A 14,281-nucleotide genomic window follows, 5' to 3' on the forward strand; every position below is an offset into this window, starting at 1 on the left:
TGGAATATCAGAACATCATTAAAGGGCTGTCATATTAAAAACAACATGTCCTCAGTATCACCAAAAAAAATTCTCACCTCATCTTCACAACTATGCAATGGTGGTGCTAAACGAAGAAATTCTGGCTTGTAGTACTGATCAACAACTGGATTGTTGCCTGTCAAGAGAGCTTCAGCGGTCTTTTTTGCAATGTTCTGCTCAGAATACATACTGAAAATAAATAATAACTTTAAAAGAACCAGCACTTCTAGATAGAGTTAGTATGAACAGTTCATTTTTATTTAGTTAGATAAACAGAGAAGATGAATAACAATACAGGTATTCCAAATTTAAACGGCGACATCTTAACATCACAAGAAAAATGTAGAATAATATGAGACCTTGTTAAATACAGTCAGTTTCCAAAATAGAAAGCTAATATGAAAGAAACGAGGTACCAACAGAAGAAACCTGAAACATGCTGGAGAAGGGGGATGATGTCTGAAGGGAAAATGTAAGGAAAGTAGATGCATGTACAGTTAGGATTAAACAGACAGGACTACAACAACTACATTGCAAGTTGAGAATGAAGCTCTACATTGCAAGCTGAGAATGAAGCTCTCTCTCTCTCTCTCTCTCTCTCTCTCTCTCTCTCTCTCTCTCTCTCTCTATTCCCTCTTCCTCACTCTGTCTTCTGGCTGGTTAGAAGCACCCCCATGAATTCCTCTCCCATCCCAACCTCTTTGTCTCAGTGTAGCACTTGCAACTTATATCCTCAATTATTTGTTGTATGTATTCCAGTCTCTGTCTTCCTCTACAGTTTTTGCCCTCTACAGCTCCTTCTAGTATCGTGGAAGTTATTCCCTGATATCTAACATATGTACTATCACCCTGTCCCTTCCTGTTGTCAGTGTTTTCCATAGAAGTACGCTGCTTTCTTCGCTTCTACAAAGACCCATCTTATTCCTTATCAGTCCACCCAATTCTCCATATTCTTCTGGAGCATCATATCTCAAATGCTTCGATTCTTTTCTGTTCCAGATTTCCCCTAGTCCATGTTTCACTACCATACAATGTTGTGCTGTAAACTTACATTCTCAGAAATTTCTTCTTTAAATTACAGCCTAGACTTCTCTTGGCTGGAAATGTCCTTCTTGCCTGTGCTAGTCTTCTGTTTACACGGTTCCTTAACTTTGTCTACTTCATGATCATTTCTGTCATCTTTCTTAAGTTTACTCTGAATCCATCTTCTGTCTCATTAGGCTGTTCACTGCATTCAACAAATCCTGTAATTCTTCTTCGCCTTCATTGAGGATGGCAACGACATCAGTGAATCTTATAATTAATATCCTTTCACCCTGAATTTTAACTCCCCCCCCCCCCCCCCCCCCCCACCACCATTGAAACTTTCTTTTATTTCCACCATTTAATCTGGACACTTTGCTCCTTGTCTTTTATCTTGTTTTTCCTTTTTCATTATTGTACATATTGTATATTACTCATCTTTCCCTACAGCTTAGTCCTTACAGCTTAGTCCTATTCTTCTCAAAATTTCAAACATATTGTGGCATTTCTCACTGCCTAACGCTTTTTCCATGTTGACAAGTTCTATGAACAGGTCTTGAGTTTCTTTCAGTCTTGCTTCCAGTCTCAAGCACAACGTGAGGACTGTCTCTCTGATGCCTTTACCTTTTCTAAAGACAAACTGGTCCTCATCTAACAGATCCTCAATTTTCTTTTACATTCTTCTGTATATGAACTCCAATTTCTTCTTGTCCCATGTCATCAGACAAGTTCTCCCTCTCATAGAGATCTTCAATGTGCGCTTTTGATCTATCCGCTCTCTTGTCTGCATGTAACAGTGGAATTCGCACTGCACCCTTAATGTTGCCACCTTGCTTTTAATTTCACTGAAGGTCGTTTTGACTTCTCTATGCAGGTGAGTCCTTCCTGTGATAATTTCTATTTCTTCACTTTTTTTCTTGCAGCCATTTCATCTGGGCTGCCCTGCACTTCTTATTTATTTCATTCATTAAGTGATTTATATTGCTGTATTGCTGGCTTTCCCTAAAATTTTTTTGTAGTTCCTTCTTTTGTCAATCAACTGAGTATTTCTGCTGTTACCCAAGACTTCTTTGCAGTTACCATACTAATACCTATGTTCGTTTTTCCAATATCCGTGATTGCTCTTTTTAGAGATGTCTACTCCTCTTCAACTGAAAACTGCCTAATGTTATTCCTTAGTGCAGCACCCACATCTTTAGCAAACTTCAAACACATCTCTTCCTTCCTCAGTTCTTCAAGATCCCACTTCCTTCCATAATGATTCTCCTATCTGATTCTCTTACACTTCAGTCTACTCTTTAATATTACTAAATTGTGATCCGAGTCTTTTTCAGGTTCTTGGTATGCCTTACACAACCCATAATCTGATTTCAAAATTTCTGTCTCACCATGATGAAATCCAGCTGGAATCTTACCAGGTCTCTGGGACTTTTTAAGTATACCTCTTGCTCTTGCGAATGTTGAACAGAATATTCACTATTAACGGCTGAAATTTATTGTAGAACTCTAGAAGTCTTTCTCCTCTCTCATTCCTGCTACCCAGACCATATTCTATTCCAACCCCTACAACCACATTCCAATCCCACAATACTATCAGATTTTCATCTCCTTTTAGGAACTGAATTCCTTATTCAGTATACTCATGTACTTTCTGTATTTTTCGGCTTCTGTTTGTGATATTGGCATACATATCTAAACTACTGTTGTCAGTGTTGGCTTCCTATTGATTCCAATGAGAACAATCATATCACTGAAGTGTTCACTTTTGTGCCCTACCTCCCTATTCATAATGAATCCTGCTCCCAGCATTTTCTGTTGCTGCTATTACCCTATATTCATCAGACCAGAAATCTTTGTCTTCTTTCCACTTCATTTCCCTGACTCCCACTAAACCTAGACTGAGCCTTCACTTTTCAGATTTTCTAGGTTCCCTATGACATTTGGACTTCTGACATTCCACACCCCGGCTCACAGAATGTTACTCTTTCATTCATTATTACATCTATTCTCATAATCATCTTCCCCTCAGCAGTCCCCTAATCAATAATCTTCTGCCAATGGAGATACACCATGATACTTTTCCAATAATATGATACATGGCATGTAGGTACACCTTACGTGTCTTTAATGCAGTGGTTTCCATTGCCTTCTGCATTGTCATGCTATTTATCATTGCTGATACATCCATATGAAGGGGCAGTTTCCCACACCAAGGGCAAGTGAATGTCGTGAATTTCTGTACACTCATCTGTCCTCCTTGACAAAGCCATTGGCAGGATGTGCTTTTAATACTGAAAGTCTTTGGCCACCTTGCTGGCCTAGAACAGATGGAACAAATCAAAGAACTGAAGAAGTTATTGAAACTACAATACTTCACTGGATACAGAAAGAGCAGAAACGGGTCATGGAGAATGAGAGAAATGAATAAGTGCTTAAGAAGAAAATATCAAAGATTACACACAAATAGTAGCTACAGATGTCACATCAAATAAATAGGAGTAATGAAAACAGTCAGCAGTATTTCCTGTTGACACTGGCCAATGGATAGCAAAAGGAGCAACAAGAAGACTCAAAGAGAAAAAAATATAAGCAGTGTACTGACATAACATACAGGTAAATGCGAAACACTCTGCCTCTTTTACTTGTGTTACTGACAGTTTTGACTGTTAAACCATTACTGAACGCACAAAATATGTACCAGACAAAAAGTAATTTTTTCAGATTTTTAAAAATCTGTAAGTTAGCAAACAAGAGTATGGGAATGAATAAACACACAAACTATGAGTTAAGCAAGTTCCACCATAAGAAAGCTATGTGCAAAATAAATGGGGGTTCTACACACAGCCCTAAAATCATCAAAAGTTGTATACTAGTGTTAGTGGATGTGGATAGTGCTCATGCGAGTGGTACAACCACTTGTTTACCACTTGAAATTTTGAAGATTTAAAACTGATAATTAAGGGTGCACTTATGATTGGTAAACAGTATATAAAAAACAGCAACCAATCACGACAGTAGCACGGAGCAACAAATTAGCACTGATTTACACAACTGAACAGACACTGGTGAAATTAGTATCACTGTTGTACCTTATCAGTCATTGGTGTTATGCCTGGTCTTTGGAAGACACTTCCAAGTGCATCTCAGTCATTAATGCCCAATCTGGTCTTTTCCATTACAAACACCTACCCTCTGGCATCGTCAGCATGCCGACAATATTTCAACAACACTTGGAACGTTTTATGCAAGGAGTTCTGAGTACAGCTGATTACCTTGACAATATCCGACTCACTGGTAGAAACATGAAGAACCTTACAGAAAATTCAGAAGCAGTGTTCTCCAACAACCCAACTCGAAGTGTAACAAAGACAAATGCTATTTTTTACCATAAGCTGAATATGTAGGGCATTTTTCGGTGCTTTAGGGATACACACCATGTACAAAAATACAAAATCTGACAGTTTCAAGGGATACCTGACAACTAAAACCAGTGTTGTGCCAGCTGAACTACTACTGAAAATCCCCATTCAGTGATGATTGTCAAACTATTCCATCAGCTGCTTTGCAAAAATCTTAAGTGGCATTAGCACTTACAATAAGGCTTTTCAAGACTAAGCAGGCACTCCTCAAGCAAACGTGCCTCATGACTTATGGCTAAGACCCCAGGAAGTTACCAACTGTCATAGCAGATGTGTTGGACTATGGCCTTGGGGACATTATTTCCCACAAAATCAATGGGGTGGAATGCCGATTGCATTTGCCTCAAAAGCTCTGACACCTTCACAACACAATTACACTCAATTAGAGAAAGAGGCTTCGGTCATCACCATCTAGGCTCTCAAAAATTTTCGTGATTATGTACGGACAGCATTTTCATCTTTTAACAGATCATAAGCCACTTCTGACATTCTTTAACTCTCACAGAGATGTACTTACCAACATCTCACAGTGCCTGCATTGTTGGGCATTGTTCGTCTCTGGATACTGCTACAATATCCATTGCCACTCAATAACGTAGCAAGCATACACAGACACATTATCCCATCTCCCAGGGGAAGGTCTGCTTCCATATGAACTCTGAGTCACAGGCTGCCATCACACGTTTGCTTATAAACCCCAAACCATAACCTCGCAGACACCAGAGGATCCCATCCTCAGTGACATAATCGAGTTCGAGAAACATGGGTGGCCGGAGGATTGCAAAATCATCCAACACGCCAAGATTCAGGCATACTGGCACCATTGGCATGAATTATGAATTCTCAGTGGTGTCGCCCTGTTGCATGGGGACAATGGTCAACACCAGGGTGGTCATACCAAGAGCTCCCCTACATTGGATACTGACACTGCTCCATCAGGATCATTGGGGGAGTGTCATCATGAAAAGACTGGCTCAACAATGTTTCATGGTTTATTGTGGCTTGCCAGGCATGCCAGAGTAAGTAGGCAGCCCCAGCACATCAATCTTTCCCATGGCCTAAAGCAACACCCCTTGGTCCCAGTTTCATCTGTATTTTGCCTGGGTTCCTCTAGGTTGATCCTGGTAAAATTTCCCTATGTTTCTCATAAGCAATCAATTTCATCGGCAAAAACCATACAAGCCTTAGTATGCATTTTTTCCGTTGACATTCTATCACAAACCACAGTTTCAGACAATGGGACTCAATTCACATCGGCAGGATTTTGCTGCTTTTGTGAAGAAAACGGCATCCAATTGGCCCATACAACACGGTTTTGTCTCGCTTCCAACTGCCTGCTGGATAGGTTTGTCCACACTTTTAAAATCAAAGTGGCACCAACATCATGGTCTCGATGACAAGCTTACCTCATTTCCTGCTTGCTATTGCTCCACACCACAGGACAGGACTGGAACAACCACAGTTCTTCATTGTTCATCCCTCCAATCATTCACCCCCACCCTGATAGCCTCCCAACCATTGCTATTCTCCTCAGGATGACATATGTGCAGTGGTGTCCTGAAAGGGCCACCAACACTGGCTGCTCACTCATGTCACCTGCCTGCTTGGAAGAGCCAAGGCCAAGATCCAACTGACAGATCAAACCAAGAGCCACAACTGCCTCAATCCAATGCACCCAAAATTTCTACACGATTTTTGTTCACGATCTGGTACATCCAGCACCCAGGAATGGCAACCACCACCACTGGTGGCAACATCTTCAGGGTCCAGCAGCCTCAAGAATCACAGACATCAGTCTCCAAGCTGACTTGTCTTTAGCAGCCAATGCCCCTGTTCCAGATGTCGACAGCAGTAGACTGGGTTCGCCACAATCTTCTGACATCAGTAGCAATGACGCCTATATGTGTTGCTATCTCTCCTCGAGGGTGGGTAATGAGGGGGGGTGGGGAGGGGAAGGGGTGGCTGCTATATCTAGGCAAAAAGCGCACCAAGATAACAATACAATGCCAAAGGTTGCCTACATATGAGAGCACAGGGACAAGAACAAGCCCAAACAACCATATCCTTATTATAAGAAAAACAACACCATGCATGTTATTGAGGACAATTTAGGACACTGCCACTGCGACTCAGGGCATTCACACTGCTGGCACTTAAAAGCAGCACATCCCTAAGAGGTACAGCTAACATGGGGACATTTGTTTCCTCATATCATGTGGCCAAAACAATCTGTGATGAATTCATCTGCCAGCCAGCACTTAAGCCATCACGGTATGTCATATCAAGCAGCTGGAGCCACCAGCAATCTTCGTCTTCTCCAATCTGAGACTTGGCCTCTCAACGCTCGGCGTCCAAGGTTTTGGTACCTTGGAATGTTAGTGTGGTTGTGTTCAGAGATCATCTCACCTCATTGTCCTTAAGACATAGACTTCATCAGCAATTTAGTGAACTAGATGCTCTAGGCGAATTGTCTAGCCTTTGTTAATTCTACAAAAGTGTTAAACTGAGGCAGTTATTTGACTGCTACGCTATTTTGTATTCTGGTTCATTAATGCTCCAGGATGGAGAAGAGTGGATTTATGTTAATATTAGTAAACCTATTGTTTGTTGTCTTCCAGAGTGTAAGTTCTTCTGCGGACTACTTCAGCTGAACTCAAATGCTGCACCCCATGTACTAGCACTTTTATGTTTTTCCCACGTAACTGGTTTGCTTACATTAGATTTATGTTTTAGTATGTTCACAGCCACTAAAACGTGATTATCCAAGCACTATTGCTTTTGCAAAACATGGAACAGGTGCAGGGATCAATGTTGGCCACAACAATATCACTTGAGGTTTCCAATTGATTGTCTTGCATCAACTCCACGGAAAAGGGTGTCGCTACTGCCATTCCCAGCATTCGACAGGAAAGCAGAACCATAGGCCATCCACACTGCCCATGTAGAACAGCATTTCATTGTCCCTGGATACTCGGGGGATACCCAGCAAGCTGCTTCTCTGTTGGCTTATGTAGGGGCTAATTAATGTCTGTTGCTTCTTGCAGCAGTTAAATTCAGAAGTAGAACTATATGGCTTAATCTATGAACATTTGAAAATGTGCTTGTTGGAATATTTTGAGTCTCGAGTTCAAGTGGCACCCAAGGGGGCATACACTTTTAATTATCATAAATTAAACAGACAGTCCTACTGGGAGTGGTCAGTTTCACTACAGTAACTTACCTGGGATTGACATTTTCTGTGTTCCAATGCTAAGTGCAAAAAGTCATGTGCCGACTCACTGGTTAGGGATACAATTGTAGTACATTCCCAGGAGAGGGGCCCCAGAATAACTTTCTCAAATTAAGTTACCCATCTTTAGCATCCTGACTTCCACTCATTTAGACTTTTGAGTAGTCAGTTCTGTCACAGGTATTTGCCACCCACCCCACATGCAAGACTCCGGCTTGGTCCTGCCCCCCCCCCCTCCCCCCAAGCACATTTTTCTACACACACACACACACACACACACACACACACACACACACACACACGATACACTAACTCTGGCCACCTCAGCACGACAGTGGTAATGTATGTATGAATTCTGATTTTTTGTGTGTGTGTGTGTGTGTGTGTGTGTGTGTGTGTGTGTGTGTGTGTTTTCTACTTTAGAACACCTTTTGGTCAAAAGCTCAAACATACAACAGTCTTTTTGTCAGGCCTGTCTGTGACTCAAAGCCTCTTTATGGTGAGAAGCAATTTATCCTTTTCATAATGATGCCATCAGTTAATTCTGTTTGATGATGACTACAAGGCATTATGAAAGTCATTATGGTCACTGAAGATAAAGTGATTAACTTTAAATGGCTGAAATTTGCAATGAAATTACAAAAAAAGTGTATTCTCAACTTAAGAGAGCTGTTGCCAGAGAAAATTATTTCTGTCAAAGTGTACTGGGTTGGAAGAGAGAGTCTAACTGCATGGAAATGGGTTTACTGTCCCTGTACAAATTGGTACAGACTTTCTTGTGTCTCAGGAACCCATTGTTACCTGGAAACCACTTCAGTCACTGGGTGGAATCTACTGACTTTCTGTTGCCACTGCTGTTCCAGATTAGAAAGCATGGTGTACTGAACATCATGACTGGGGCAACTGGGAGAGAATCATGCTAAGGGTTCTCATGTCAATGACAGTTTAACGTAAAAAGCATTTTTAGCCACTAGGAAGTATACTGTTTTCTCTAAATCACTTCATGTAGCTGCTGTGATGGCCAATGGCAATCTTCTATTTGCCTAGTTTGTGATAGTGCGCAATGGCTAATGAGCTTGAAGTTGAGAAAATGTTAGTCAGTAAAATTTCTTCCTTCCCTTACTTATTGGTATAGCTAAAATGTCTAACATCTTACCATGGCAAATTTGGAAGATGACAATACTTTAGAAGATGAAAAGCATCATGATCATTGTGAGATCATCATAGCTTATAGCATTCACAGGGGAATGGCATTTTCCTACGATATTAAAGGCACATGTCAATCTTTTTTGTGGTGCAACAAGCTCTGACATAATTTTCATAAGTAACAACTATTGCCCCCACAGCATTTCTCATGTTAATAACACACTGGAGAGTGAAGGCATAATGTGAATGGAATGAACTGCACTTTGGTCAGACTTTTAACTTCAGTGTGAACCTTGAATCTCTGCCTACAGCACTCTTTGTAGAGAATGGAACTTTCTTCACCGTATCTCCCCCCCCCCCCCCCCCCCCTCCCCAATCAGTGCTCCAGCAAGAGTTCATAGACTGTATACAAAATTGTCATATTGTCTAGATATTCTAATGGTCATTTTTATGTTCCAATACTCCCTTTTAAAAAAGCACAATGCAATACCATTGTTCTTAACAAATGTCAGGCAGTGTAGTTGGTCACAGGTCTCTACTGAATTACCCTGTCCATTAACATCGACCATAACATTGTATTTTGACTATATGTCAAGATAACTGCATCAGATAGGCAACTGACTTTCTCTTTGAAGAATCTCTTCAACTCTTATCAAAATTCTAGCTATTCTTAGGAAAAGTTAACAAGTGTATTCAATTAAAATACGGCAGTACTGCATTCATCTAGCATTGGTAGGTGCTCGCTCCAAATGGAAATTTGAATAAATGCTAGGTGAAGCGATGTTACTGAAAGATTTCCTTTCAATCTATACTGTGGGCTAATCAAATGTTACTTCAGTCTGGCTTAGTGTGTATAGACCATACTACAAATCAAAAAGTGCAGGATTGATGTTTGCTCAGTTCTGGGACTTGCTTCAACACCATATTCAAGTTCCATATTTGACAGTGCTGTGTGTGAAGGGAAGAAGGAACGAACACACACACACACACACACACACACACACACACACACACACACACAAACAAAGGGAAAGAATAGGAGGCATGACCAATGGATCCATAAGTGATTTCATAAATAAAGAAAACTGTGCATAGATTTACAAATATGACATAGCTCCTCCAATAATTTTACACAGTATTCTGACATATCTTCATCTCTATAAAAATTGCTAAAATACCTTACACCCCCCCCCTCCCCCTATTCTGATCATCACATCATTTATCTGTAATTTATGACAGTCATCATTTTTCTTTATGTGCACAAAATGTGTACCACACTTTCACTTCTACAGTTTACCCTATCTACTGCCCCTCCACAGCTAAATACATTACTGTTCAATATCTTCAGATATCATTAATCTGTCTTTTCCTAGTACCTCTCATTTTGTCCCTCATCTGACAATTGTAACCAAGTTTCAACTGCTTTCAGTCTCTCCATTTGTGATCAAATTATTAGTGTAATATTTATGAAATTTTAGTTTTTTTCCTGTGTACTTCACTAGCACAACATAGATCTGTCTCCTACACTGAAGTATGTACTCCTCACATGAAGAAAAACAGTTGTTTACCTCATCAGGCCCATTCTTGGCTCTGACCTATTATCACCATCAGGGAGAATTACAGGAATCCCACTTCTACAAGTAAGAGGCAACTCAGACTGCCGCTCAGCAAGTGCCAGCTGAATGCCAGTGATATCTACATTAGGATGTGTATTTGCCAGATCACTGTTTAATATTTGGTTTGGAGTCTTTTTCAATATCTGTAAGCAAAAAAGACATTTAGTGAGACTTGCAGTTATGTAAATTTCTCTCGTGGCAGAAGCACATTTCTTACTAACCTCTTTTGTGGGATTCGTGATCAGATGCATCAAGAAGTTCTTCTCTACTTGTAGAAGTCGTGGTAACTGTCCAGCATATTCAAGCTTCCTCGTTGTAAGTTTGCTGACTTCATCTGGGGGATGCTAGGGAAAAAGAAAGACACTGACTACGCCAAGAAAACAGTTCCGTGTGTGCAAGAACTTTCTAGAAGAAAAATTCAGAAATATGTATAACTACGCAACTGAAGCTTAGAGCACTATTCACCAAATAGGAGAAGCTACACACATCTGTTGTTGTCTCTCAGCAATCCAGTCCCAATGAGCCCAATGTGGGCGAGTGAGGCAGGAAGGCAGGGAGATCACTCTCAAGGAGGACTGAGTTCTAAAGCTTAGCAAGATATCTTACTTTCTAATGAGCATGTCTGTTTGTTAGAGCCTCTCATATTTGATGAGTAAGGATCTGTCCTCACATTCACAATTAAATCAGTATCTGGATCAACAATTTATATATATCTGATCATCAATTTACATACACTTGCCCACAAGCCTTGTCACCGCACTACCCACAGTAACTAATTCAGAATATTTCACCATTTGCAGTACATGCTGTCATAACCACTTCTATCTATGTTTGTATCAAATACTGAGAAAGTGGTTTGTTTTTCCTTTTTGTTACTGAAGCATACTGGTAAGATGGAACCACAAGCTGACTATTTTCTTCTTTTTCCAGAGCTGCAAAATGTATAAGGGGCAGTCAAATGAAAATTAAGACAGATGGAGAGAAAGTAAGTAAACTGTTTATTATGTTAAAGTAATTGCCACAATTGTTAATACATTTACCCAAGGTCAATGCCTCCATGGAAAATGTTTTTGGTTGCCTATGGAACTGGGATTTTACCCAGATGAGCACCTCTTCATTTGAATCAAATCAATGTCAATGACCACTAATGTCTTTCTTCAAGGCTCCGAAAATATGGATATCACATGGGGAGATATCACGACTGTATGGAGGATGTGTAAGGAGTTCCTAGCAAAACCTCTGTAGTATAATCAAAAGAACACAACAATACCCCCCCCCCCCCCATACACACACACATTGCCAAAGTTGTTTTGACTGTGCTGCAGATATTTCGCTAGCAAGCACTACACCTACTCTGTACAGTCCCAGGCCCTCCCAGTGAGATTTTCATATTTCTGGAGCCTTGAAGAAATACATTCATGACCATTTATTTGCTTTGGATGACGAGGTGATGTCTGGGTTCAATCACGGTTTCAGAGGCTTCTGTAAACATTTATCCATGAAGGCATTGACTGTCTTCTCTCTCAGTGGAATATATGTATGAGGAGTGTTCAATAAGTAACGCAACACTTTTTTTCTCGGACAATTTCAGTTGAAGGTTGTGGGACATGATTCCTGCTTCAGTTCCTATAGTGTCATGGAGTTCCAACAGGTAGCAGCGCTATGCATATATGAGGCGTGACTGGAAAGTTTTAAGAATGGATCCGCTACTGCTTACTGGTTTGGTGGGCACGAACATGGAGGGTGTGGAGTGAATGCTCTCTGACAGGAAACTGCATTTCCTTTATTCAGTTAGTTGTGGCAGCTGGCTGTGTGCGGGTCTTTTAGGGCTTGTTGCCGGATTCTGTCTGCGTGAAAATGGGTTAGAAACGGAGCAACGAGATTGTGTGAAATTTTGTTTTAAAACCAGGAAATCAGCTTCTGAGGCTTACGAACTATTAAAAACAGCTTTTGGAGATTATTGTATGAGCCAGTCAAATGCTTTTGTCTGGTTCAACAGATTTAAAAATGGCCGCGAATTATTTGAAGATGTACCACGGTCCAGCCAACCTTCCACTTCAAAAACGAATGAAAATGTGAAATTTTGCGACTTAGTGTGCTCTGATCGTAGACTTACAATTAGGGAGATGGCTAATGAAATTAATTTAAGTTTCTATGCTGTTCTATCAATTTTAACTGACGATCTGAGCATGCGTCTAGTGTCCAAAAAATTCATTCCAAAAGTTTTGTCAAGTGACCAGAGACAATACCGACTTGAAGTGTGCCAAGAACTGCTTAATCAAACTAAAAATGACCCGGATTTGTTAAATATGGTAATTACAGGTCACGAATCATGGGTATTTGGATATGATCCTGAAACCAAAGTGCAGTCTTCACAGTGGAAGACTTCAGGTTCACCACAAGACCTGCCAAGGTTCAGTGCTTGGTGCAGGGAGAGGTAATTTAGCCTCAACATAAACAAATGTAATACATTCTGTATACATAGAAAGAAAGACCCATTACTGTATGATTACACGATTGCAGATCAATCAATGGAAGCAGTCTCTTCCACAAAACATCTAGGAGTACGCATAGAGAGTGGTTTAAAGTGGAATGACCATATAAAACTAATCGCAAGAAAGGCATATGCCAGACTGAGGTTCATTGCAAGAAGCCTCAGGAAATTTAGTCCATCAACAAAGGAGGTAGCTTACAAAACCATCGGTCGGCCAATACTTTAATATGGGCTCGCTAGTATGCGATTCTTACCAGATAGAACTGGTAGAGGAGATAGAGAAGATCCAAACTAGAGCAACGCTCTTCTCCAAGGAAGGGTCTACTTATGCCACTGACGCTCCTTAATTGCTTCAGTGACTTCAGGCGACCACCAAGGGACTGCCTTACGCCTTGGGCACCCTAAAGAGCGTGGGATCGCACTTTCTGCTGCAGAAACAATTGTTGTAGTCGCCCACTCAACCATCACATCGATGTCACTGTGTGGGGGAGATTCAACAGTGACAGCAGAGGTGAAAGTTCCCCAGTCTGCCTTGCTTAAAGCCCATCTGGGCAGACATCCATGGACCTGACACTGGGGCAGTGACAGGAAGATGGGGAAGTGATCACTACCACACAGGCCGTCATGTGCTCTCCAGTGGATGGATGGGGAAGTTCTGGGCTGCAAATTTATAAATCAATGGCCGAGTAACTACCACGAGCCACACTGAAATGTGAGGCGGCCCCAGTATTTAAGAGGTAAAGGTTGAACTGAGACAGTAAAGTTCTGACATATTTGCCTCAGCCAGTAAGCACAGTGCCACCCCACAAGGGGTTATGGGCGTTAAAATCTCCCAAAAGTAAAGGTTTAGGGAGTTGATCAATCAGTGCAGCTAATACATTAAGGGGTACTGCACCATCTGGAGGAAGATATACACTGCAGACAGTTATTTCCTGTGTCGTCCTTATTCTGACTGCCACAGATTCAAGAGGGGTTTGAAGGGGCACAGGTTCACTACAGACTGAGTTTAGGACATAAACACAAACTCCACCTGACACTTGATTATAGTCACCACAGTTCCTGTAATATCCCTTATAGCTGTGGAGGGCAGGGGTCCACACTGCCGGGAACCAGGTTTCCTGGAGGGCAATGCAGATAGCAGGTGTAAAGCTTAACAGTTGCCGTAGTTCAGCCAGATGGTGGAAAAAACTGCCACAATTCCACTGGAAAATGACATCGTCATGAGACTGGGTAGGCATGAAACATTCAATAGGCAGTTTACGTCTCAGTGTCACCTGCTGCCACCTACTTATTGCCTGAGTAGTCTATATCCATTCTATCCAAGGGTCTGGCA

General features: G+C 41.1%; 1 protein-coding gene across 1 annotated transcript in view; it reads right to left on the minus strand.

The window, feature by feature from the left end:
* LOC126190774 (CCR4-NOT transcription complex subunit 11) overlaps nt 1-14,281 on the minus strand; it is a 111,214-nt gene that overhangs the window by 75,611 nt on the left and 21,322 nt on the right. Inside the window, exons 4-6 of the mRNA XM_049931308.1 lie at nt 10,676-10,798; nt 10,407-10,597; nt 78-210 (exon numbers count right to left, since the gene is read on the minus strand). Coding sequence (XP_049787265.1) covers nt 78-210; nt 10,407-10,597; nt 10,676-10,798 — 447 coding nt within the window. The remainder of the gene's footprint in view (nt 1-77; nt 211-10,406; nt 10,598-10,675; nt 10,799-14,281) is intronic.

Source organism: Schistocerca cancellata, chromosome 6 (genome assembly GCF_023864275.1).
Source record: "Schistocerca cancellata isolate TAMUIC-IGC-003103 chromosome 6, iqSchCanc2.1, whole genome shotgun sequence".
NCBI classification, from domain to species: Eukaryota; Metazoa; Arthropoda; class Insecta; order Orthoptera; family Acrididae; genus Schistocerca; species Schistocerca cancellata.